At 40.9% G+C, this 25,615-nt stretch overlaps 2 protein-coding genes across 5 annotated transcripts; one reads left to right on the top strand and one right to left on the bottom strand.

Moving 5' to 3' along the window:
• The first annotated feature begins 3 nt into the window (after nt 1-3).
• Nucleotides 4-7,925, top strand: ginm1 (glycoprotein integral membrane 1). Of its 2 annotated transcripts, none has more exons than XM_044169905.1 (8): nt 4-199; nt 381-452; nt 569-668; nt 1,381-1,532; nt 2,118-2,277; nt 2,387-2,616; nt 4,258-4,421; nt 4,540-7,925. In XM_044169905.1, exons 1-8 carry the CDS (start codon nt 110-112, stop codon nt 4,640-4,642), a joined length of 1,071 nt encoding a protein of 356 aa, XP_044025840.1. In that variant the 5' UTR covers nt 4-109; the 3' UTR covers nt 4,643-7,925. The 2 variants fall into 2 exon arrangements, with proteins under 2 accessions (XP_044025840.1, XP_044025839.1); XM_044169904.1 differs by having other exon boundaries at nt 1,378-1,532.
• A 996-nt stretch (nt 7,926-8,921) lies between these two features.
• katna1 (katanin p60 (ATPase containing) subunit A 1) lies at nt 8,922-23,342 on the bottom strand. 3 transcript variants are annotated; one of them, XM_044169902.1, is made up of 11 exons: nt 23,122-23,342; nt 21,433-21,598; nt 21,197-21,336; nt 19,773-19,947; nt 19,440-19,555; nt 14,876-14,981; nt 14,625-14,783; nt 13,742-13,868; nt 13,390-13,524; nt 12,499-12,625; nt 8,922-9,712 (listed from the first exon to the last, which is right to left on the bottom strand). In XM_044169902.1, the coding sequence occupies exons 2-11, from the start codon at nt 21,592-21,594 to the stop codon at nt 9,514-9,516; spliced, it is 1,446 nt and encodes a 481-aa protein (XP_044025837.1). In that variant the 5' UTR covers nt 21,595-21,598; nt 23,122-23,342; the 3' UTR covers nt 8,922-9,513. The 3 variants fall into 3 exon arrangements, with proteins under 3 accessions (XP_044025837.1, XP_044025836.1, XP_044025835.1); XM_044169901.1 differs by having other exon boundaries at nt 19,773-19,968; nt 22,908-23,338; XM_044169900.1 differs by having other exon boundaries at nt 19,773-19,968; nt 23,122-23,335.
• Nucleotides 23,343-25,615: the final 2,273 nt, after the last annotated feature.

Raw genomic sequence — 25,615 nt, 5'->3', positions numbered from 1 at the left:
CTACTGCAGAGCTGTTGTTTGGAAATTCCGCGCGCGTGCGCAGTACATATGTCTTGCTCAATGTTTTTGTTTTAGCTGTCTTGCTGCTGGTAAGATAAGTGAACACAAAATGGAAATGACAGGGCTAGCAGTTGGTGTTATGCTTATTCTTTTTGCCTCAGTAACGTGCGCAGAGTCGTCGCCTAGGCAACTGAATACGGTAAGACCCAAAGCGGCAAATGTCAGCCACAGCAAATATTGAGCTAACCTGATAATGGTTGGTGTTAGCATAGCGTTAGCTTTACTGATCGTCCAGCGTTAGGAATAGCCTCACTGACAGACATTGTGGTGTTAAACCTCTGTTTGTGTTTTCTTTTCTTTTTAATTATTGATCTCCATAGGAAAACATCCTGATCAACGTGACAGCAGGGACATTGGCGGATACACAGTTGCAGGAATCCAATAACTTGCAGGTATTAGAGTAACGTTATAAGCTAATTGACCAAGCGAAGGTACAGAGGGTCTTTTTGTATAAAACACGAAATGCGACCAATCAGCCAAGCCTTAACGTTGTTGTTTGTTCTTTCAGATAAATTTAAACATATCGGTGGGCGAAGAGCAGGTGCTGGTCAATGACATCCCAGTGGAGCTGTCAGGGGTCACCAGGTTCAACTGTCAAGCACTTCTCTGTGAGTTGTCCTCACATCACTGGGATGTTCACGGTTATGATTATTCCAAGTACTAAACCATAAAAACACAAACCAGAAGAAAGTACGAACCTAAACCTTAAGAAAATACATTGTTCGCCTGTTAAAAACCGAATTATTCTTGTCACTAAATTTTAAAAAGTCGATGGGGTTGCTTTCCTTTCTCCATATCATGCCATTATATTGTGAGTGCTTTAAAATGTATGTCAAATTGTTTAATCAAAAACACTCAATAGATTTGTCAATAATGACAACAATACGTTTCTGTATTAAACTGTAATAAACACCTCTTAACTCTCCAATGTATGGGTTTTCTGTTAAGTATATGATATATAAGATTTCTGTAGCACTATGCCAGCCCCCGCATCCTTGCTAGGGTGGCAGCTAATGTCACAAATGATGACAAGTACCCATCACAAGCAATCTGAGTCTAAAGTGATGTCTTCAAATTATATATTAACTTTACAATTATATGCAATTGACAAAAAACGCAAATGTTTGGCATTTTACTTGATAAATGACTTGATGTTTAATTCATAATCAAAATAGTTATTGATTAAGTTACTGCTGCTTAATTGCTGGATTCATTAGCTAATGGTGCACGAATTGAAGTCTCATCCCTGAAAGTTAAAATGTAAGCTGTCGGAGAGATGTCGTAATCTTATAAATACACCGAACTGTATTTTTCCAGTAGACAGCATCAATGGAAGCAGTGACTTTGAATCTGGGGACTTGGTGTCCACTGTCACCCGGGTGATGGTGAGCCAGAACCGGCTGTACAGCGACTCAGAGGAGGTGGTGGCTCTGCAGGTGTTCAGTGAAGTAATAGAGATGGAGGGCAAAGAGGTAAATATCTCTTAGGAATCTTATGTGTCTCTCACGAGTCTTACTGTCAAATTTTAATGTTGGGAGTGAGTCTGAGTAAAACATGACATAAGTCTGTCCAGATGTAAAAATGAAGTGGGAAATTTTGTGTATATGTTTTGAAACTGCACCCATCTGTTATCCTTTAGGAAAAATGTTGAAACCTTGACCATTAAAATTGCAGAGAATATATCCCCAGAACCCTGTTTGTTCTTTTTGGGCAATACCTCAAAACCTACAACCAATAATATTAAAGACTTTCTAAGAATAATGATAATCCCCCATGTGTATCAGTGTGTTTAATGAGTTGTTACATGAAGAAGTATAATTTAAGGAAAACCTCCCATTCATTTTTATCAAGTTTGGGGTCCTATATTAGATTTTATGAAAAAACTCCCAGTTGCTGAGGGGGGGGGAATAAAGTTTTCAGGCATGCCACCTTCTACTAAAGCATTCTGACTGTTCCATTTCATTTTGTATCAAATACAGCAGTACCTTGTGTGAAACGTGGCTTGGAATAGTAGCATTTGGATATGATTTCACACCATTTGGGTTTGTATCCTTTAGGTCCAGCAGCCTGACATGTGTGAGGTGAAAATACTGATGAGCCCAGATTTCCAGAAGCTGGCTCAGTTTACCAACATCTACCCCATAGGACACAGCGAGATCTTCAGGGTTCCCAGGGAGAACGATGTGGTTGTCACAGATCCACCGAATCCTAGCAAAGGTATGAAAACATGCATGCTTTTTCTGACCCTAATTATTATTATTATGCAGATACTCTATAGCAGTCCAGTTTAGTGTGTATTTGTATTTCTTCTACACCTTTTAATCAGATGAAGAACAGCTGATCTCCCATACCACTAGCCAGTACCCCCTGAAGCACACAGAGACCACCCAGGAAGAGATCGCAGCCCCGGGAAAGCTCCCAGAGACTCCCCTGCGCATGGACCCCGACCTGCTGTATGATGTTAGATACGATGATGAATTTGATGACAGAGAGCCGAGCCAGCCGGATCAGATTCAGATGGAAACTCCACCCAAAGAATTTATATCATCTTACTCTGTAAGCCAAGTCTGATGCTAGATCTAGCTGATGACATACAGAATGTACTGCCTCAGATGTTTTAGCCCTTTAGGGGGAAAGTTGCACTGATATGGTTTTATTGAAACTGTCAACATCTAATATTCATCCTCCAGCACTGGCTAGTACCGATACTCATGTGCTTCTTGTAAAACTCTGCAAATGTGGGATCAAAATAGGTTAAAAGTTTTAGATATGCCTATATTAAAGGCTCACTGTCCAAGTTTGTCATAGCTCACGCAGTAGTGCCCCTAAATGTCCTCCCTGGCCACTGCTGATGTTTTTAAACTGTGTCAACTCTTTTTAAAAGCTAAGCAAGCTTTGGGAACATTTTGGGACACTGTTGGGAGCTATATCAAAATCAGGAAGCTTAGAAATGTCCAGTTCAACAATTGGCCAGATATTGACAGAAAAAATATTATTGCATTAATACTATAGTGCTTCTTTAAGTTGACACTGGTCATACCTGCTGTATGTATAGACGGGTTTCCCCTTTACAAACACTGAGGATGCCCGCGCAGCAGAGGTATGGAAAGTCATTGCCACAATCCCATGATATCTTCATATACGGTTATTTTTAGTATTTAAAAATACAGCAACTTGCTGGACACCAGTAAAATTACTTTATAGAGGTGAATTTGTATGTGTACTCGTCCTCGCATGTCCCACTTTTTTTTTTTTCTATGCACCACACTTTGTCGGCTCTTCCAATGGCCGTTACTAGCAGTAATGCTGCTAATGCAGGCTACACAAAGTTAGCTTTTTCAGGTAGTGGGAAATTCCCTGACTATGTCCCAAACTATCAGTAGGCAGCACAGGTTAAAAACGAGAAGACCTCCTCACACAAGTAACATTAGTATTAAAAAAAAGTAACATTAGCATTTATGAAATCCTGCTGTTTGCCTGCTGCATAGGTTAAGAGCACAGACGGCTGGATGTTATTATATATAATGGCAGCAGGTATGAAAATCCTATGGTTTACCATCAAAATATAACACTGGACATATGCCAAATGCGTCATTTGAGTGCAAAAACTCTTATTAGATGACTGCAGTGTAAACCGGCAAAACTTCACTCATAACAAACTGTGTCAGTACAGGATTCGATACGTATTATCAGCCACACGGGACCATGAAAAGAGACTCTGCACACAATACATTTTCCATCAGTCTGCACCTCGATCAGCTGTCAACAGATCACACACCGACGCTCGAAATGCACGTCAAACTGATCACCAAAGCACTGATCACGTAGAGCCTGACAAACGTTTGCACAATTCATCAAACAGCCATAAGCGCGCAGTAACAGGTTTGCGCTGTCTTCCCTTAAAACATGCGTTTAAAGTCCAGGCCTCTGACCAGATCACTAGATGCTAACAGCTAATTCTGTATGGTGAGCTGAAAGAGAGGTTTCCTTCTTGGGGTATTGAACATTTCAGTGCATTACTTTTGCAATTCATGCAGTTTATGACACGTGATCTCCCCAAAATCTTTAGTTACTCTGGCCCTCAAGTGTGCACATCTTCTGACGTCGCACAGAAAACCCCCTTCTGTAATATGTAGTACCAGTGGAGCCTTTTACCAGCAGGAAATGCTCATGTCTCCATGTCCATCCTCTCCTCAGGCCATGTGTCAGTGGGTGGAGGAGGTGAGGGAGCGTCTGAGGCGCTTCAGCTCCGAGTCACTGCCTCTTTTCTTCCTGGTGATGTGGGTGGTGGTGATCGGCGTTGTCGGATCGGCTGTCATCGTCAAGATCTTGGACATGTTTTTCCCAACTTGTGAACACAAGTGAGTTTGTTTCATGGGGTTTATGAGTGAACAAATAATGTGCAGGAATATCCAGAAGGTGCATTTAACCATGTCATCATTGACCAGCTGACTTACCTGATTATCTTCTTTGTTACAGGCACATTTTCCACCTAAACCCTGTCACCCTAATGCCGGAGGAGAAGCACACTCTGCTGGAGAACGTAGAAATAGAAGCAGAGGAAGAAGAGAAGAAGCCTTGAATGAGAATGACTTGGCCAGCTCCTTTATTTTGAGTTTGTTCTTATTTGTTCTTTAGCCTTGGTTATTGTGTTAGGTTTTCAGCATGGCCTGGTTTTGACGCTAGCTTATTTCCAGATTAGTGAACCACTAGGTTTTGCTTTCACTTGAATTGACCCTTTAAGCACATTAGCCATGGAACAGGAGGTGCTCTGAATCCATCGAACTGACAAAACTCGCTGTCTTGGTTTAATGCTAGTCCATGTGAATCCCTCAAATTTAGTCACATGATCAAAATGGAAAAGAAAGTGAGTGGTTCATAGTGCTGAACCTCAAGTTCACATGATGTGATGTCAGCTGTGAGAGCTCTTTCAGGTTGGAGTGTTGCTAAGCTAGCAGTGTGTTTACCAGCATCTGTGCAGTCAGCTCATCGTTTGTACAAAGTCAAACTCTTTGCTCCGGGCAGATCGATCACTGCACTTTGTCACTTGCCTTTTTAAAAAGCTAGCTAGGTAACAAGTTACTTTTTACTAGAAATGAACTACAGTAGTCAAGTACTTTTGCTTTATGCACTTCCAAAACCTGCCATAGCAAAGGTTACATACTCTTCCAAATTTGTTGTCATTGCTGTTTTTAAATGTAATGCTAAAAGCAAATGTCACATAGATCTATAAGATCTAGGTAGAGGTGTTTTTTGTTTTTTTTCCGAGTTCATTCTTGACCTTGGAAACAGCAGTTGACAAAACAGTCTCACCTCAAGGTCCATTTAGTAGCTGTTCTTCATGAAGATCATGTGATATGGTCGAAAGCTTTGAACTTTGAAGCTCAGCTTTTAAAAGAATAGTTTGTCAATTTATGGAAATCCGCTTATTCACTTTCTTGCTGAGATTAAAGATCGATACCACTCACGTCAGTCTCCGGCCAGCAGCCGCTGACTTAGTTTAGAACAGCTGCTAAATGGACCTTGAGGTGCGATTGTTTTGTCATGTTTTTCTGTTTGTTTTCTTGTATTAAGACCTAGCAACACATTAGAATAGACACAGGCTTAGGAAAGCAGCTGTAAGTACTGTAGGTTTAACAAATGAATATGAACAAACTGAGCATTTAAGGGGCTGCATCCAATGATTTAGAGTCTTTATGTTCACTGAAAATAATTTTTATATGTAGCAGTTCTGCACAGGTCACACCTTTTCCCTTACACTAAGTTTTTTCTCCAAAATTGTACCCCACTATTGTAAAAAAAAAAAAAAAAAAAAAAAAATAGCTCAGATGAAGCTAAGTAATATTTAATCTAAAAAGAAAAAGATGCAGATCACTGTGTCTGGAAAATGTTATTACAATTCTTGTGTCTGCACATTCAGTGAAAACTGTTTTCCTCCCACAACTCTTTTAAACTCTGAATATCGTGAAGGAAAAATCCCCTCTCTTCGAGGCCTGCTGCCCACTGTTGAGGCTCATATATCGATTGTCTTTCTTCACAGTGCCTCTGTGACTATTTTTGGGACTCTATCCATAAAGGGGGGATTATAATGAATTTTTTTTTGGATTGATTTTGTGTGTGGTTTCCTGTTACAAATAGGGGAGAATGTAAGTGAGTTTGTTCAGATTGTCTATGCACTCTAAACGTATAAGGCAAACTACTGCTATGACTGGATCGATGTAAAATACAGTGTGTGCACGAGACATGACCGCACATTCAATGTGTAAATGATCGTTAAAGGAAAGAATCTGCACTTAGTTTTGAATTTTGGAGTGAAAACTGGACATGAACCTGCATGGATGTTCCTATTTTTCTCTCTTTTTGTGGTAAATCTCATCATGATTTATAGGCAAGAATGCCAATGTTTCACCTGGCTGTGTGAGGGAGGTTATTGGTCAAAAAAGTGGGTTTAATTAATCCAAGTGTTTCAACATGGTTTTTGTGTTATTTTAAAATGTATTTGCAATGCTTTTTAAAAAAAAAAAAAAAAAAACACCCTTAAAACATCAGCTTGTGTACCTCAGAGCAGCTGAGGTCGTGATTTTGTCTCCCCAGGGTTCAGTTAATCTGCAGAATGCATGATGTACTGCGATAGCAAAAGGTGCATGTGTAGTCTAGCTAGTGAATGCAGTTTGCGGTCCTATCAGCAAATTATACATTAAAGCTGGAGTGCGGAACGTTTGTCTCCCCCTTCTGGCAGTGAGAGTAATTACACAAACACTGTTGACGCATGCTGATGATGTACGCCTGCAGTGAGCTCGCCCCGGCTCGTGTTCAGAAATAGAACAAAAATACAGAGAAATTTCCACAGTTCCAAGACAATCATCTGTTATTTAGGCAGAGGAAATGTAATCACTACATAGTCTAATATTTTGCCAACCTGTCCACGAGCAGTAACGTGACATCTGTGTCTGCCCTCAGTCCCGTCTCTCAGCCTGTCCAACAAGGAAGAGCTAAAACTACAACAATGGTTTTCCGTGTTTGTCCGCGGCGTTGATCCTTTCTTTTTCTGAATGCCGAGTTAATTTTTTTTATCTGGAGCATCAGACACTTTTCTTGGACGCGTCTTAGGTTTTACTCCTAGTTGCTGTAGCCCACTCAGTCCTTATGGTTGCTCCAGAGCCACGTAGAGAGAGTTGCTTCATCTCCATTCAATTTCAATTCAAGTAGCTTTATTAGCGTGACAGCATATTAACACAAACTATACAATCATAATAAACAAAATAAGCAATAAACAATGCTCGATAATAAACATTCTCTCCAGTGGACCAATGGCGGATCTTCCGCTCTGGCAAACTAAATCAAATCCAATCCAGTCCAAACCAGTCATTGCTGGTTGGTGTAAAACGCATCATTACCGGTGCGCCAGCACGGGAATGTCGCCACAGACACCAGATTTAAAAACTCTGTAGGCTTAATCAGCATTGTGTGAACTCGTTTGGCAAAAGCTTGAATGTAACAGACGTTTTTCATTTATATGTAAAAGTCCCGCACTCTAGCTTTAAAACTAGGAAGCTGCATGACTTTAAACAGCTCAACCTGTATTGTGATCAGCCTCAAATTCCAAATCGATTAACTCAATACAACAAAGTGCTGTAAATGACACTAAATTAGCCTGTAAGGCAAACAGTATGTCAGGCATGAATTCAGATGTGTTATTTAAGAATAAAACAAAAATAGATTTTAAATTTGCTCTTTGTTTAAATGGTGGTAGACCTGTGTGTTACTATTTTGAGACATTTGTGTGCATACATTGTATGAATTACAGCTGGACTGTGTAATTGGGTCTAAAATCCTGCTGATTAAATGCTTTCCTTATGACCATCCAGCTCTCGTCTTGTCTGATTATTGCGGTTGTGCAGTGTGAGAGAGCACACTGAACACTCGCTGCATTGTTTTCAGATATCTGGTGACCGAGCAGAAAGCCTCAATAAGAGACGTTTCTAATCTGGCGTGAACACACACAGTGCACAACAGCAATCACACATACGGTAGTCCACACAGTTTCCACCAGGATAATGGATTCAGGGACCGGTTTTCAAATTCTTTATTGACTGATGTTTGGCCTGGGGATGAAACAAAGAATTGTTCTCAGTTTCATTTGCAGAAACAGAACAGTTATGGCTGTTGGATTTGACCTGGAGGTGATCCTGTTAAAACCTTTGAAATCTTTGGCAGAAAATGGTGTGTTCATGTAGGAGCTCATCATAATAATAAGCTCAATGAGAAAATAGGTTTTCAGGGCCAAATGCAAGTACAAATTACTTTCTGGGGTCATGTTTTGCCTTTATTGGAAAGGATACAGAAGCGAGCTGACAGGAAATAAGCACAGAGGGAGAGGAAGTAACGAATGTTATGTAACAAAGGTCCACTGCCAGACCTGAACTGGGAAAGCTGCGATTATATGGTCAGTGTTTTAAACCCCTAGGCCGCCGGGATGCCCCATGAAGTTTTTTAATGACTTCTGAGCCCTGCACATATAATCGCAGTTAGAAGTCCTTTAAGTCGTAGTAGAAATTTGTAGATGCTGTATATCAGCAACATCTTAAAACGGATGGATTCATGTATGATTCTGACTTGACAGGTTTGACAACTGACTTGACAAACTAGGCCCAAGTTGAACCAAATACAGTCATAATAAACTAATGTTAATGCAAACCGACTGCAGCCAGCATGACTATAATGCATACTCAAGTTAGAAATCTGTGGTTCAACAGCAGTTCAGCAGTTAGATTTGAAAGTGAATGTTTCAGCATGTCCTCTGAATGTTGTTTCCCCAGCAGACATATTGCTTAGCAAATAAACTTCCATGTAAGACAATGTTAATATCCATAATCATTGTTAACTTTATTCATAGAAATATCTTGTTAGTGTTATGTTCATAAGAATATACCTCCAAAAATGTGAAAGAACCACACGGTTCCAAATAAAATCAAGTGCATAAAAAAAAAAGGAGTAACATCTGATTGGCAGTTAGCTTAGTATCATGGCCAGGCACAATGGTACAAGCAAATATTATGACACAGTAGCAGTGAAACATCTGTACTGTCGGTGTTGCAGCAAACAGATTTGTCAGTTTTCTAACAGCTAAAGTTAATTTTGTCTCACATGTTGAACACGTTTGATGATTTCAGAATCATTAAAACATGTAACAAATGTCATTATTTTCACACATCAAGTTGACTCTTCAGTCACCTTTTTAGATTAAGACTTTTGCATAACATCAACATAATGTGCACATATTTACCTAAAGTAATAAACCTACTTCATATCTTCAATATCACCTGAAGGATTCAGAAAAATACACAGCCACAACCTGACACACAGTCAGTACTAAAACTCACCATTTCCCTACAGCTCAGCCTCACAACAGTCGCACATTCGGACAAAGACAACTCGGATGCTGGTGTTTTCTCAGCAGGACCCAAACTCTTCGATCCATTTTTCATACTTCTCCAGGTCGGTTGCAGACACAGATTTGGAAACTTTCTTCAGAGCTGACTCAAAGTCCTCCATGGTGGTGGGCATGTGCATCTCGTCCCGGGAAATGTTGCGTATCTCCTCTGGCGTGAGGCCCTCGATTCTTCGCCTCATGGCCATCAGAGAGGCATCCCTGCAGCATCGCACAATAAAAGCTTCATTTCAACTGTTTCAGCAGAGATTTCAATAGAGCTTTTTATCACAGGAATTACTCCAATTCTTACAATAATCCTTTCAGTCCTTGCTTTTATTGTGCTCTTCTGAAATCTTAAGTGAATTTACTGCAATTACAGAAAAATGTCTTTTTCAATAAGTGTCCCCATTAAGATTTGTTGCCAGACCATTTTGTGGAGGAGATGGCCGTAACTTTAACTAAGAACTGTAAATATAACACATTTGTTAATGTATTCAACCAACTTGCTGCAAAGGACCTTCTATTTTTCCAAACAGATCACCTGCACTCACACTCACAGATCAGTACTGTTCTGGTTTATTGTGCAAAAAAACAAACGTGTTTCAGCTATAAGTCACCATCAGCGTAATCAAAGCAGTGGAAATGGCTATTATATAAACAGCTGAGGTTTAAACACCAATCAGCAAAGAGACTATATAATTGCAGGATAGGATCCCTCTGTGAATGAACCGCCCAGGAGCGACCTCTCTTAAGGAGGCGTCACGAGCTGAAAGCTAATGAATATACGAGACTGAATGCCCAAGCCCAGAAACATAAAGAGCTATACAATCCAGACTAATAAATGAAGAAGATGCACATACCACAGAGAGCAATACAGACACAAAAGAAAGAACAAACTTAATATATACACATTCACAAACTATATGACGTCTATAGAGGAAAAGCAGCAACACACAGTCTAAGCTTAAAACTGTCCAAAATGCTCAAAGTGTCCTTACAGAGGGCTCAAACTACCCAGAGGATAGAAACATCTCTGAAACAGGATTAGTCTATAATGTTGACACGTACCATATGCAAGGAACTAAATTAAGAGATATTGAGCCCGTTAGCCCAAATAGTTTGAATTTTTTAGAGAGCAAAATGTCAAAACTAAATAGATCCGCAAAATTCATATAAATAATCCAAATATAGCAAGGACAAAAAGCATGTAAAACTTTTTTAAATTATTTAATTAAGAGCAAAATGACCCTGTAAATAGTCTGAACCCTTGCAAGAGTATATAGAAAAATACAGAAATATATAATAGAAGATGTAAAGACAAAGTATCTGTGGAGGTGGGTATGGTTAGCTGTCAGCTGCAGAGGGAGAGGTGGGGGAGTTGCTCAGGTGAGCAGCATCAAGGAGAGATAATTGGCACAGCTGAACCCGGTGAACTAATTATTCTCTCCTTAAAATACAGTAGCATGCTGGACAAGGAGGAGGAAGAGAGGCGGTTGGAGAGCGGACGGAAGAAGAGACAGAAAAGAAAGCAAGAACAACCAAAAAATAAAGAACCTACACTGCAACCCTGGTGTCAGCGTGGTATCTCAGGGCCAAGACGAACTTTCAGTAGCACGATTACGCTACAGTATCTACATACAAATATTGTAGGGTTGAATAATATCATGTAGAAGGAAACTAATTTAAAAGCTGTACAGCCGTGTCCCTTTGCTCGAATCTTTACAAGAGAGCCCAGTAATAAATCGTACGCACAATGTACTGAATAAATGCATCTACACAATCTAAAAATGGAATCCTAGTAAAGCAGTTCTTCATTCAGACCCTTTGGGCTCTCAGTTTGTAACGTGTGAATCCCTCTGCAGTAGAAATCAGTCCCTATCACCACCCCTTTTAAAAGGAAGTACCGTTTCTACACCTTGGAATTTAAGGGAACACACATCAGGGCCAGATGAAGTGTCTGGCCACCGTGGATTTCTTTATTCCTCATGCTACCTTTATGTTCAGAAATCCTAGTTTGTGTTTACCTATATACACTAACCCACGTGGACATTTCAAGAGACAGACCACATATTTGGTTCTACAAGAGATTCTGTTCTTAATGTCGAACTTTTCATTGTATAGGGATGTAGAAAAACATCTCCTCTAATCATAGCACTACACTGGGCACAGCTCAAACATGGGGAATTCCCACCTGGTGGGTTAAACAGGAAATGCTGAGGAGTATGAAAACAATCAGCCCGGACCAAAGTGTCCCTCAGGTTCCTGGCACGCTTGCTGGCAAAGATTGGCAAATCTTTAAAAGAATGGCCTACTTAAGGGTCACTGGATAAAATGTGCCAGTGCTGAGTAACACACCTCTTCATCCCATTGGATAACGTGAAGCCAACACAATTTTTGAGTCCCTCTTAGAGGTTTAAAGGGCTAAAATACTGTTTCTGTCCATGTTTTTCACTTTATCCAATCTGTTCCTAAACACATGATCAGTATAGCCTCTATCTCTAAAACGATTCCACATATTTACAGCTTGTTCTTCAAATACGATGTCCGCACTGCAAAAAAACCTGCTGACTGTATGGAAGACCCTTCTTTAAACCTGGAGGACGGTAGCTACTGAAGTGTAAAAGTGTATTTCTATCAGTTTTCTTTATAAGCACATCAAGAAATGACACAGATTGTGCCATAAATCGTTTCGTCTGATTTCGCAGGGTATCTGATCCGGTGACAGGCGCTTAGAACACAATACCTATATAGAAATAGCCAATCTTCTCGCTGATAGTCTTGTTTGCTTATATAGGTCATATAGAGGATATAGAGATGCTGCTGTCTTTCTCTTTAGCAGGCAATTATATGGTATGCGTCACTAGGTCACCGGTCACCAAAACCTTATTGTATTTTATCGGTGTAGCAATGACAGATAATATTCTGTGCATACATCTCTTTATCATAGAAACTACTGTAAAGATCAACATTGGTTTGAAGGATGGGAAACAGCAGAGATGGCTGACCTGCACACGTTGGTAATGTCGGCTCCTGAGTAACCCTCCATCTGCTCTGCGATCTTGTCCAAGTCCACATCGCTGGCCAGCTCCAGCTCCTTCAGGTTGATCCTGAGCAGCTCCACTCGCCCTTTGGCTGCAAATGTAAATGCAACAGTGAACTCACTTTTCTGCCTACAGCCTATAGTACCTACCACATATACACCAACCAGGTGACACGTGCAAAGGGCCCCACTCAAGATTGGCTGGACTACCAACCGGGCAACACAGACAGCTGCTCTGGGGAACCTGGGTCCCTGAAAGACCCAGGTTCACGACTGTCATTTGGTTTGTGGTAATAACATTAATTGTGAATTTGTTTGGGGATATGCACCACCAAAGCACAACATTAACTGAAATGATAAGGGCCTTATGGTCCTGCATTATAAGCTGAACTTGTTGAATCTAATTTTAAGACTTATTATTATTTATGTTGATATTGTGCTCACATGTTGCACTTTGCTAAATCTGTTTAGTTAAATTACCAGAAACTGACACACAACAAACCTAGAGCCAGGCACGTTTACTGGTGCTCCAAACAAAACATAATGAAGCTGCATGTGGGTCTGCTGTGTGCACTGTACTTGAAGGTGACAGGGTACAGAATGCAAGGAATGTGGGGGTCAGTGAAGGCCCAACAGCTCATTTTTGCCCCAGGGCCTCCATGGCAGGTCTGGTATGACCCCACATTACGCAGGAAGGCTGCAGTTAATATAGATGTTTTCTAGTTGTTGAACAGTAAAAGCTCACAGGTCACATTAGTCTGCAGTAACTTCGGTCAGTCTGTCACCGTCAATGAATCAAATGTTTCATGAGACTTCTAGAGACTACGCTGTCTAGCAGCAAAAAAAATGACACTACTTGAAGGCAGAGGGATGTAGATCCTCTTCTCCAGCCGTCTTCTCAGAGCCTCATCGATGTCCCATGGGAAGTTGGTGGCAGCCAGCACCATCACCATCTTGGATGGGTCATCGTTTTCTGATGCTCCACCGACACCTACACAAAAGCCACAGTTAGAACAGTTTCCATAGATTTAGAAAGCTGGAAAATAGGCAATACTGCAGAAAACTAATGTTAGCTTGTTTCAGTCATTTTAGACTGATGAAATGGTTCAACAGGAAAAAAACATTTCTAAGAGCAAATACAAAACTTGGTAAATACAGCTGTGGTTGTGTTACTGTTAGTGTACAAAAACGTCTCATAGGAATTATACCATCCATCTGCACCAGTAGCTCTGCCTTGACTCTGCGGCTGGCCTCATGTTCCTCTGACGTCCCTCTGCGGCTGCACATGGAGTCAATTTCATCAATGAAGATCGTAGTGGGAGCGTAAAAACGTGCCTGTACAAGAACACACGAATGACTGAGTCCAAGAGAAACCTCAACTCATTTGCTATTTTCAAAAATGTGTTATTCTAAAGGTAGTTCTATAAACAGGTACAGTAAGTTTATCAGGAACACTGCCAGATATTTACATAAATAACATTAAATCTAAATAAATCGAGGGAGAAATTGTTTTGAATCGAGCTGCTTCCAGAGTTTTTTTAAATGTAGTGTTGATATCTTGATAGTAAACAGATGTTTTGCATTTATCAATGTACAAATATATGATATAAGCTCACGGACAGAATTTTTAATTTTTAAGGCAAAAAAGTGAGAACAGATGCCTCATTCAGATTAGCAACGCAACGTGATGCTGAGGGTTACCAGACTGCCTGCTCTGGTGCATCAAATCAAATTCTTTCCACTGACAGATTCACTGCTTTATACTTCAAAGCAAGTTCTCTTTATATATTTCTTAAGAAAAAAAATACTAATTTGTCGCCGAACCTGAATGACCTCAACTTTGAACAAAATGATGATAATAACACAACCCTAATAAAGATGGACATTTTTTGCATTGTGGCATACAGGAGGGAGAAGTGAGGGGAAAATGACATGACATCTGTGAGGTGCGTTTCCAGACTTGAAACTGCACAGGAACTTTAATAATAACCTCAATAACAAGTATGCCCAAAACATTTGAGAATCCTAGAAAACAACAACAACTTTATCTTTGGTTATCATCTGTACCAAATCACATATCTAAAGTTTTACCATTTCAAAGAGAAGGCGAACTAACTTCTCAGACTCCCCTCTGTACTTGGAGGTGAGAGTAGATGAGGAGACGTTGAAGAATGTGGTTCTGCACTCGGTAGCAACTGCTTTGGCCAAAAGTGTTTTCCCTGTGCCTGGAGGTCCGACCATAAGCACTCCCTAAAGTAAAAAAAACAAAATGGTTTCTGTGCAGTGACATCAGCAATACATATTACTAAACAAATAAAACAAAAATCTCTTTAAATCAGCACCTTCCATGGTCTTCGTATGCCTTTGAAAAATGCTGGCATCCACATCGGCAACACGACCGCTTCTTTCAGGAGTTTTTTTGCATCTTCCAAGTCTGCAATATCGTCCCTAAAGAAACCAGGTTAGACATCGATTACACCTGGCAGTTCTCAGGAAGGCCGGTGATCATGCCAAGGAAGTTGCTTTATAAACCACACACTACCTACGATTCTTGGTAAGTAAGAGTGCACCATGAAATTTGTGTTTCTAACATGACGGTATGTTTTTCTGGGTGTCTTTCTTTTAGGCATACTTAGAAAGGACAGTGGAATCAAAACAGCTGTCCAAACAGCAGTCCTTACTATACTGTACTGAACAATGTAAGGCTGAACGATTTAAACTTAATATTTATTTGCGATTTGTCTGACTTGAATTGTGATTTAAATTGCAATTATTTTCTATAAAATAAACTCTGGACTTCTATTTGTGGCCAATTTAGCTTACATTTGATAAGACATTAAATTAGTGCTATACTTGTTACTCAATCATTTTCAAATTGAATCATGGCATCTAAAGAGGCATTCTATTTACAGTCGTCAAGGTAAGGCAATAATGACAAGCTGCTGGTAAGTCACGTCTGACAAGACAGCTCTGCACAGCTCCAAACTGCTGTAGCTGGCAATAGTTTCACAGACTGATAGGACAAGCTGCTTTAACAAGCCCAAATTCCTGAGGTCCCAATTCAGAGCTTTTAAAAGGGATAAGTTTAAAATGATGATATAATGAGCTTAAAGGTTTAACTAGAAGATTCTGACTCCAGTTCAATATCCTCCAGCTGTGATTTATTCGACAATTACCGAACTGCTAGCTAGTGTCAGAAAATAACATGATGCCAATGACAGATGTTATTTTAACATTTCAAGAAAATCAACAGTCGCCTCTTTCAGCTTAAGATATCATTAATAACTTGATTACAGCCTAATTAAAATCTTGGATGGTTCTTTGAATCAATGTGCAATTTGAAAATTGCACATTGATTCAAAGAACCATCCTCCAACTCAACTCATTAGTGTAACACAGTATAGGTATGTAAGCTACTGCTGACAATGACCCTGATGAAGACCTGTCGGTCGCAACGCGTTGGTTATTTTAAATACATATTGCCATCTAACTATTAAGAAAGGAATCTGTCTGTCTGTCTGTCTGTCATTCGATTTTCTCGACAACCGTTCATCCAATTGACTTCACACTTGGCGGGTGTATTGCTGAGGACCCGAGGGAGTGCAGTGTTGAGTGCGAGCTCTTGAGATCTATGGGACATATTTATTAAGATATTTATTAGTACACACTGTAGTGTATTGAGAGGGGACCCCTATTAACTGTTACAACGCTGAATGGCATGCTGGGTACAGCTTGCTCTCGCTCACTACAGTACAACAGATGAAGAAAGAGAGACTGGAGATGTTACATTGTAGCAAAGTCTTGTAAGTTTGTCATTTTGTTTCACTAAACTCAAACATTTCAAGCATCTGTGATGTAACTTTCGGAATGAACGCTTTTGTTCCCAGAAAAAATAGCCTGCTCCCAGATAGCTTAGCTGTTAGCAATGATAGCAGCCAGTTGATTATCTCATGTTGTCTGTGGAGTCTGTGTCTGTGTCAGGATGAGGAATAATCCAGTGGATGTGTGTATTTCCCAGTCCGAGTTTCTCCAAGAGTTGCCGGTCTTGGTGGCGCTAAGGCCAACGCTGCAAACCTAACTGACTACTGACTGACTGATGGACGGTACCGTGAGTACCCAGTGTACAGTGTATCGTATGGTTTATCATTACATTGCTGGTCCCCTTCCAGAGCAGGGTCATACCTCACTCCCAGATCTACTTCCACGATCCTACCCATGAGCTGGATGTCGTGCCCACACCTCAAACAGCAGTCTGAATGAAGAATTTTTGCTGCGAGCACAAGACGCCATTCAGGACTGCAACCCATATGTGCCGCAGTTCAAGTCAGTCGTTGAATATATGGCCCAGAATGCTCATGTTCGTTCTCAGAGGGGAACGCTTGCAGTTCTGGGAAAGGCACAAGCATGTGCTGTGCAAGGATGTCATGCGTGCAGCAGGTGTGAATGAGCCAGATGAAGGTAAGTCAAGAGCTGCTCAAGCTGAAGGACCACGTTGAGAGGCACAGCTTTACACTGAGCAAGAACTTCGGCGCCCCTGAGCCTGATACAGTTCACATTCAGCCTTGCATGCCCCGCGTCATCAGCACGAGACAGAGCACAACATACCAGTGCTTTATGCTCATATCGCTGAGAAAGAGGACTTTCTCAATGACGGCACCGTGTAGTTGTCAAGACAACAATGGAGAGTGTGGAACAGGGATTTGGCAAGATGATTGCAGTCGATGCAAGTGGTGGGAAAACATTTGCATTGTCCCACATCCTCGACAAAGTCCGAGCACAGTGGCATTGCGGCTACCCTCCTGCCTAAAGGGACCACCTTTCATAGTAGGACCAGGTGCCCTCTCATTCTCACTGACGAGTCCACTTGCAACGTGAGCAAAGAGGACAGCACTGCAACACATCAGAATGACACATGTCATGGTGGTGGATGAAGTGTTAATGATGGATCACCGTGCATTAGAGGCAGCAGATTCCTTCCAGGACATTCCAGTGACTGCAGGGTTCAGAGAAGTCATTTGGTGGCATCACGATGGTATTCAGCAGATCCTCACCGTTGTGCCACCTGGTAGCTGCACTGAGATAGTAGGAAGGTGCTTGAAGAGCTCATACCTGTGGAAGAATGTGGAGATTCTTCGTCTTACTGAAAACATGAGGATCAGGCAGGCTGCTGGAGAGCACCAGGACGAAGAAAGATTCCTGTGATTCCAGAGGAGAGTGAATTTGCTCAACGAATCGCTCACTCTTCCCAGTGAAAGACTCAAGGACATCGTCAGTTGGGTGAATGAGGACATGCTGACCAACACTGGCAACCCCAAGTGGCTATGTGAGCGCATCATACTGAGCCCGACCAACTCTGAAGTTGACAAGGTGAACGAGAACATGACAAAGATGTTTCCAGGAGAGGAGCATGTTTGCAGCAGCGTCTGAGGGTCAACATGTGGACTCGACTGAGTTTCTACATACCCTCTGCCCGTCTGTTATGCCTCCCCATCGCATCACTCTAAAAAGGTGGGAATGGTTATCATGCTACTTTGAAACTTCGACCAGCACAACGGACACTGCAATGGGTCAAGGTATCTCATTGATCAGATCCTGCCCCATCTCTTGCATAATCTGTGGTTGGCGTCACCGCTGGAAGCACACCTCATTCCACGCATCACCCTACGCCCATCTGACAACATCTTCCCATTCAATCTGCGGTGTCTGCAGTTTCTGGTGAGACCCTGCTTTGCCACGACCGTCAACATGTCTCAGGGGCAGTCGCTACACTGTGTTGGGGTTTTCTGCTCAAGAGACTTCTTCAGCTACGGTCAGTAGGGTTGGCAAATCAAGCAGGCTTTGCATTCTTGCTCAAGATGAAGAGACAAAGAAAAAGCGCTGTTTTCTTAGCAATGTTGTTTATGAAGAGGTGCTGGCGAGATAAAGCTCCATGTCAATACACCAAATTGGTGCAGAGATACACCTTTACTTCCTGTTGAGAAACAACACCATCTCTTTTGCAACAACCTGTTATGGGAAGCCTCAGAGGAGGCCAAGACATCACAGGCATAGTTAAAATTGCAATATACTTCTGTCTGGTTTTCTTATCAACAACTTATAGTAGTAATTACCTAACATTCAGCAGTTCCATGTTTATGTATTGACAAAGGAGATGGGGTGAGGCAACACGTTGCATGATGCCTTGATCCCTGTTGCGTTGATGCATCACTGTTGTATTGTTTTTAAATTAACAATGTATAATAGCAATAGCCTCATGTACAGCAATTACATGGTTATGTAATGACAAAGGTGACAAGGAGAAGCAACATGTTGCATGATGCCTTCATCCCTGTTGAAGGCAGGGATCAACTAACGAAAAAATTCCTAAAATTCTAAAATCAACTAAAATTTCAATAATTAATATATGAACTAACAAACTACCAACTGGTGTGTGTATTGCAACTAACTTTCCTATCATTTCTGCCTTCCAATAGTATGGAGAAATGTAAATTCATTTCAACACTTTCAACTGACAAATTATGCATGAATGTTGTAATTTCCGAACATGATATTATAACATGTTAAACTGTTCATCTTAAAAACACGTGATGTAATATTGTAAATAACTAACACAACGATTTTAGGTTGTCCTGCATTACAATACTATATATGGATCATTTTTGAAGGAGACTTGCATCTTACATTTTTGATTGAGACCATATATTGAGAGATAAGAAGACTGATATGATTTCATTTCTACACGTCCAGTAATGAGGCACTTCTGGGACATATTTAGCCTAGCTTACTACAAAGACTGAAAGCACAAGTGAACTGCTAAGACAGCAAACAAGTACATTATCCAAAATGACACCCAGAATTCTTCAAGAGTTTTCCAGCTGTGATGAACAAAAACTGGTGAACACGTACCATTTCACATTTGGATTCTGAGATATAATATCTCTCTCCAGAGCTTCCACAAGGTCTTTATCATATCCCGTCCCGTCAAACTTTTTCACTTCTTTCTCCTGGACATCTGCTTTGTTCTGGAAGGCAGACACGAAACATTAGTACTCTTCCCCGTTCCCTGAATGTAACCCATATGGTCTGGTTTCTCCCAGACAGAAAACTGGAATTACAGGCCAGGCATGGCTGTAGGTAAACAAGCAGCATGTGCATACTGTTTAATCAACAATGCAAATAATTGTCTGTGAATATATGTTGTGTAATAATATGCGTTGAAACCACCAACATGTTGCCCACCTTATCATCCTTTGCTTTGCCAGCGGCCTCCTTTGCCTCCTTCTTTTCTTTGCCCTTGGAGGGTTTGCTTCTGTCCCCGTTGGCCCCGCGAGGCGAGTGCCTCTGCTGGGCCCTCACAGCCACGCTCAGGCGGTTGTTGGGAGGTTTGCTGTCTTTATAGGGGTTAGCAGGCCGCCTGACGGGACAGGGAGAATGTCTTTGAAAAGAGAAGAGGAAGATGGAGCTATTAACAACAACCATCATCATTTCAAGCCATGCGTTTTTAATCATTCTGAACAATTATGTGACTCCTGATATCTGGTTTTATTCATGCCAGGGCACTAATAAGTGATTTAATTAAATTTGGACTGGACAAAGACAAAAGACTCTAGACAGACTAAAGCAGACTTTTGAATAGAAAAATTTGCATGTAGCATATTTATTATAGCACTGTCAGGCTAAAAGCTAAATAATAAAACCTCATAAATAACTAAATTAATGACTTCTCAGTGTGTATGCATATCCTGTGTCTATCAAATAAGTAATTCATTCTTATAAATTCCCTGGAGGCCACACATACTGTATGATACACTACATTAACTGTGAAAATGCTCATCAAGTGTATTAATGCAAGACAAGACTTATAAGTGAAGGAAAGAAACAAACCAAGAGGCAGCGTGAGGTTTACAGGCCACCGCTCCAGAGGGCAGAGCAGGAACAAAACAGTCTCACATCAGGGACTCAAGTCTACTAATCTCAAATCATATGACTACATCACAGCTGTTGTTCACAGACAAATAGCTTATTCAACCCCTGATCACAAATCTGTGCACAAGGTGAACAGTGAACTAGGTCTACAGTGTTCCGACCACAGACTGTTTATAAGGATGGACGACATGACAGCTCCCCGAAAGTGAAGCCAAAACATCTGGATCGCCCCCTGGTGACTGGCTGCAGTACAGGTCATAAACCCCGCCCCCTCCATGTTAGCGGATGGGACATGGGCCAAACTAAAAATCAAAGTACAAACACATTTTCCCCAAAGATGGTTTCTGTCATTTTAGGTAGTTCTTATGACGCTGATGTATGTTCAAGTGTTCATTTTTCTAAGTTTGGTTTTAATTAGTTATTTGATGCTATAAAAAGAGGGTTTCGTGTCATGATTGACAGCTGAGCCCTGCTTGCGAGTCGGCCAGGTGTACGGTCGGGACCTCGATCCCGCCGCTCCAACCCCGATCACTACTGCACAGACTCTGGCTCCAAATGACATCACCACCGCACCCAGGATATTTTGGCTTCATTTTTGTACAGTGGGAGGAAGTGGAGACATGTCGTTATATACACGTATCTACGGTTCAGACAATATCAAAGTTTAAATTAAAATGTACTAAAGCAATGAATGAGAAAGTTCAAAATGAAATTATGTAAATAACCAACTGCAATACCTCTGTTCCACGTGCACAGGCCTTACTTCACAATCATCCTGGTAATTGGGTTTAGCGGCTGTTGTGTCCAGCTGAAAGTTCTCCAGAGTCGACATTATGTCCTGAACTTGACGATTCTCTTCACTAATTTCTTGCCACAACTGAGAAACACAGACAGATAAACATCAGAAAAGCCAGGACTCTTTTCTGATATGATCTGTTAAGTTTTATACGATAAGTTTTAATGCCATATTTACCTGCTGCCATCTCTGCTGAAAGCTGCTGTCCCGCACGGTGTACACATACTTCTTGATTTGTTCTAGCAATCCATGATAGAGAACACTGGCCGAGCTGTAGTTTCCCAGCAATGCGTATTCACGGGCCAGCTTCACATTCTCGCTGATCTCTCGTAGACTCATGGTGCTGTGGAAACACAGACGTCAAGTTAGCGCACAAAGGTTATTGCAGCTACCTCGCCAACGTTGGCATGATATTGGCAAGGATATAGGTTTTATATAGATGGCTCAGAAAAGCAGGGCTTATTCTGAAGAGCCTGAAATGACAAAGACTAACAAACTGAACTACGGTAGAGCTAATGTGATCAGGCTGTGATCTTGTCCCCCGTCACTTACACTGAAATCACTTCAGAAAGGGATCTCTGAGGCCAGCATGGGCAGGAGGAATGACCAATAACACTTTAAATGTACACGGGCATTTCAGTATTGTTTTAAGACAGACTTGAAAATTTGAAAAAACCTACCTTTTATGTAAAATAACGATTTCTTTCTCAACTACTACTTTTTTGATAAATTATATTTTATTTGTCTCACCATTTTAATACACTGGATCAAAATATTGGTGGAATTCTGACCTTATAAAGCGGCTCGGTATCGGCCAGATAACAATTCCTATAAAATACTGCTTTTTCATCACTGTGTTTTTACACTATCAGCAGGCCACCGACTCAATTTTTAATGCCACAGGAATCCTTGATGCATATTATTGCCTTTAGTTATCACTATATACCAGGTATCAGATCAGTACTTGGTAGCAGCAGATACCTTGAGTTTAGGTATTGGGAGAGAAAAGGTCAGATCGGTGCATCCCTAGTTTTCCTATGTGTTTTTTCCAACAAAAACTGTGGCTTATCATGATTAAAAATCCAAGCTTAGCAGAATGGTCCAGTCTTATCTATGTATCCTTATGGTGGTAACATCCATTTTAAGTTTTAAAACTGTTTGTGAAAATGTGAGGATGAATAGTTTGAACTGGTTTAACCATTAACAAAATAAAAATCCAAACTCAGATTATGAACATCTTAATTAACAAGGGAACTCTTTAACTGCCCTCTTGTTGCTGTTATTTGAACTCTAGCTGTACTGTTGTCAGATCATCCAGCCAGAGAAAGACAGACAAAAACTTGCAGTGTTATATGGATATTCTATTTCGTAACCTTGGTACAATATTTACTAGAAATATGTACAGTTTTAAGGCATTTTTCCACATTCAGTGAAATATTAACTACCAGGGTGGCTGCCGTTCCTCACTTTAACTACTTCTTCCATGGATTAGCCGGAGCCTCGCCCAACTGAAACCCAACTGTTTGTGGCAGAACGAGACACAAAAGTCTACGCGTACAAAGTCCTGGCGTGAAGAATAACTTCTCTTTTTGTGTTGGACAAACACATAATAACTGTCAGGCAAAAGAACTGAACTATTTACTGGAACTTACGTTACACGGTGTGTGCTGACTTTACTACCAACATCCTTCACTTTGAATTCCCAGCCGGGTGGTCGGTTAACGTTACCGCTCTCTCGTCCAGAGGACAGTTAGAACAGCACTAACGTTATCTTTGCAAAACTCGCCGTGGTCATATAAATCTACGTGGATTAATATGAGTCGGAATTCTTACACACAACTGGTTTGTATTGGGTTTATACTCAACTTTTCGGATGAACACACGCACACTCCTCGCAGCGGCTACTACGACGAGCTCCGCTGTGGTAGTTCAAAGACGGGCTACTGAAAAAGACATCAGCCAGCCGAAACAAACTGCACGACCTGCGGCCGTTTGGAGTTCAGGCGATATCACGGAAGTCAGCGACAGCGCACGTTCTGTATGCAAACTCTCAAGCCAGGTGGAGTAGACGGTTTGACTTCCGCTCATGACCTTCAAAATAAAACCGAGTGACTTCCAAATGTCGGACAAGCAGGAAAAGTCCGAAGTACTGGAGTAATGAAGTTTGGGAAGAACGTCTCAGTTTCCAGCCTTCCCAGAATTGCAGGTGGCAACTGTACATTTTTTCACCAGTGCTTTAAGATGCAATATGACATTAAATAACTTTGAAGAGGGTCGTAGCCCAGATTTTAAAAATGCTGAGGTCATGAGCCCAAGTTTTCCAAACGCACTCCTTACCCCCTCTCAGAAAACTGAGCAGACACCAGGAAGGTGTCTGACGTCCGGAGCCCGGGGGTGGGGGGGGCACGGGCGTCATTTATTTCTAAAGCGCCCCGGGGCAGTGGCCCAGTTTTTAGTGTTGTGGCAGGGTAATGTGTTTTATAGCAAGCCAGTTCAAATCCAGCACAGACCACAGTATGGAGTGTGGACCGGCTGTTCGCCTCCTGGGCACTGCCGAGGTGCCCTTGAGCAAGGCACCGAACCCCTAACTGCTTGAGGGGCGCCGCTGCTTGGCAGCCCCATCACTCTAACTTCTCCTATGTGTGTAAAATAAAAAATAAAAAATGGAGTGAAAAAATCTATCATTTATTCTGGAGCAATGCTTCATCTCTTCAGACTGGTTGCCTGTACCTCTTGTGTTTGCCAGCTGTTCTTGGTATTTGGGTGTCCCTTTCATTTCTTTTATTGTATTTACGTGACATTTAAAGTGAGATCTAATGGTGAAAATGTTACTTTCAACCATAATTAAACGTTGCTCAGCTGAAATGAATCTCACTCAAGGAGCATGCAGAAAATATACATGTGTATATAGGCTATATACACTACCGCTCAAAAGTTTGGAGTCACCTGTTATATTGATGTTTTTCTTCTTTCCTTCAGATAAAAACAGTATAATTAAGCACCAAATGTATTATTTACATTTGAAAGAGTTTTAGAATAATTCAATGATTAAAACCTACGTGTAGTCGGTGTCCCCACAGTGTTGCCTGACAGGGGAGAATACTGTTGTAACCATTTTTTCCCCAAAATACTCTGATTTTTCATTTGTTTTCCAGCCCAGAACAGTGTAAGTGACCCTGGATCATTTTTGAACCACAACTGTGCAACTGGGCTCTAAATATTTTGGGAACGCGTGTTTCTTTGGGCCCTCTGCAGTCCACTCGGTGGTCAGACTGAACAGGTTTAAACTGTGATTTGTCAGTCCACAGTATGTTCAGGCTCTAGGCTAGTCAATTATATTCCAAGTCATATTTTAGAAGGTGAGGCTATACTCGAATCAACACGAATAAATGTAAAAACACACTCCATGTAATATTCAGACCCTACAGTTCATTGTGTTTGTGCTGCTTAATAAAAGGTCAATCAGATTTTTTCAAAAAAGAAAGAGCCAGATCCGATTTCACAATGTTTCTATGTCGGATTTTATCCACTAGATGGTCCCGTTGTTCAATGATTGGAGTTACAAGCAGCGCTGCAAAGTGGGAGTGTTGGAAGAAGTAGGATTCAGTAGCAATACCACAATGTAAGATACTTCATTACAAGTAAAAATCCAGCATTTTAATCCTACTTGAGTAAAAGTATTAGAAGCTAAATTTAAGTACTAAAGTAAACGTAGCCTACTAATTTAGCAAAATGAGTCCTTTTACTTTAGTAGGTCTACTTTAATAGGATTTTGAATGCAGGATTTTTACTTGTAATGAAGTATTTTTACGTTGTGGTATTGATACTTTTACTTAAGTAGTAGAGGATCTGAGTAGGCTGTTTGTTCCAACACTGCAGGTCACAGAATCTGATGGGTCACCAAATACGGTCTAACACCAGAATCAACCCCATTTCCCCACAGACATGTTACTGACTCACGGTTCAAGCTGAGTGGCTTAGAATCCACTCAGCAGAGAGTGAAGGTATTCTAGTTCAAGCTTAAGCTAAGTAACACATTTAAGGAATTATGTTTGTAGAAATCAGTTATAGAGAGTACAATCCACTTTCTATCTCCAAATTCCAAACATTAAAAATATTTTTAATATGTTGCTTATGTGGGATTTATCACTCAAAGTTCGGATACTTTTATCCTGAACTGAAGGTTTATCACGTTTCGTTTATCCTGTTAATATATTAGAACAAAACCATCAATTAAACAAATTGATGTTTGTGCGGAAAAACAAGCCTCACAAGGAAAGAAATATTCCCATAATCAAGGAGGCTTAAATATGTTTTCCATTCCACTAACATAAATTTCAGGGTGAACTGGATCAAACCC

The sequence above is a fragment of the Siniperca chuatsi genome, linkage group LG16, assembly GCF_020085105.1.
Source record: "Siniperca chuatsi isolate FFG_IHB_CAS linkage group LG16, ASM2008510v1, whole genome shotgun sequence".
Lineage (NCBI taxonomy): Eukaryota > Metazoa > Chordata > Actinopteri > Centrarchiformes > Sinipercidae > Siniperca > Siniperca chuatsi.
This window is presented reverse-complemented; position numbering and strand designations above follow the sequence as displayed.

Bases quoted from the DNA above. Each gene is read 5' to 3' on its own strand.
- ginm1 (XM_044169904.1), top strand. From the start codon at position 110: ATGGAAATGACAGGGCTAGCAGTTGGTGTTATGCTTATTCTTTTTGCC. The intron at 453-568 runs GTATTAGAGTAA...TTGTTCTTTCAG, and splicing joins AGGAATCCAATAACTTGCAG to ATAAATTTAAACATATCGGT. The intron at 4,422-4,539 runs GTGAGTTTGTTT...TCTTTGTTACAG, and splicing joins TTCCCAACTTGTGAACACAA to GCACATTTTCCACCTAAACC.
- katna1 (XM_044169901.1), bottom strand. From the start codon at position 21,594: ATGAGTCTACGAGAGATCAGCGAGAATGTGAAGCTGGCCCGTGAATAC. The intron at 14,982-19,439 runs GTACGTGTTCAC...TGGTTTCTTTAG, and splicing joins CAGAATCCAAATGTGAAATG to GGACGATATTGCAGACTTGG. The intron at 14,784-14,875 runs GTGCTGATTTAA...TTTTTACTTTAG, and splicing joins GCATACGAAGACCATGGAAG to GGAGTGCTTATGGTCGGACC.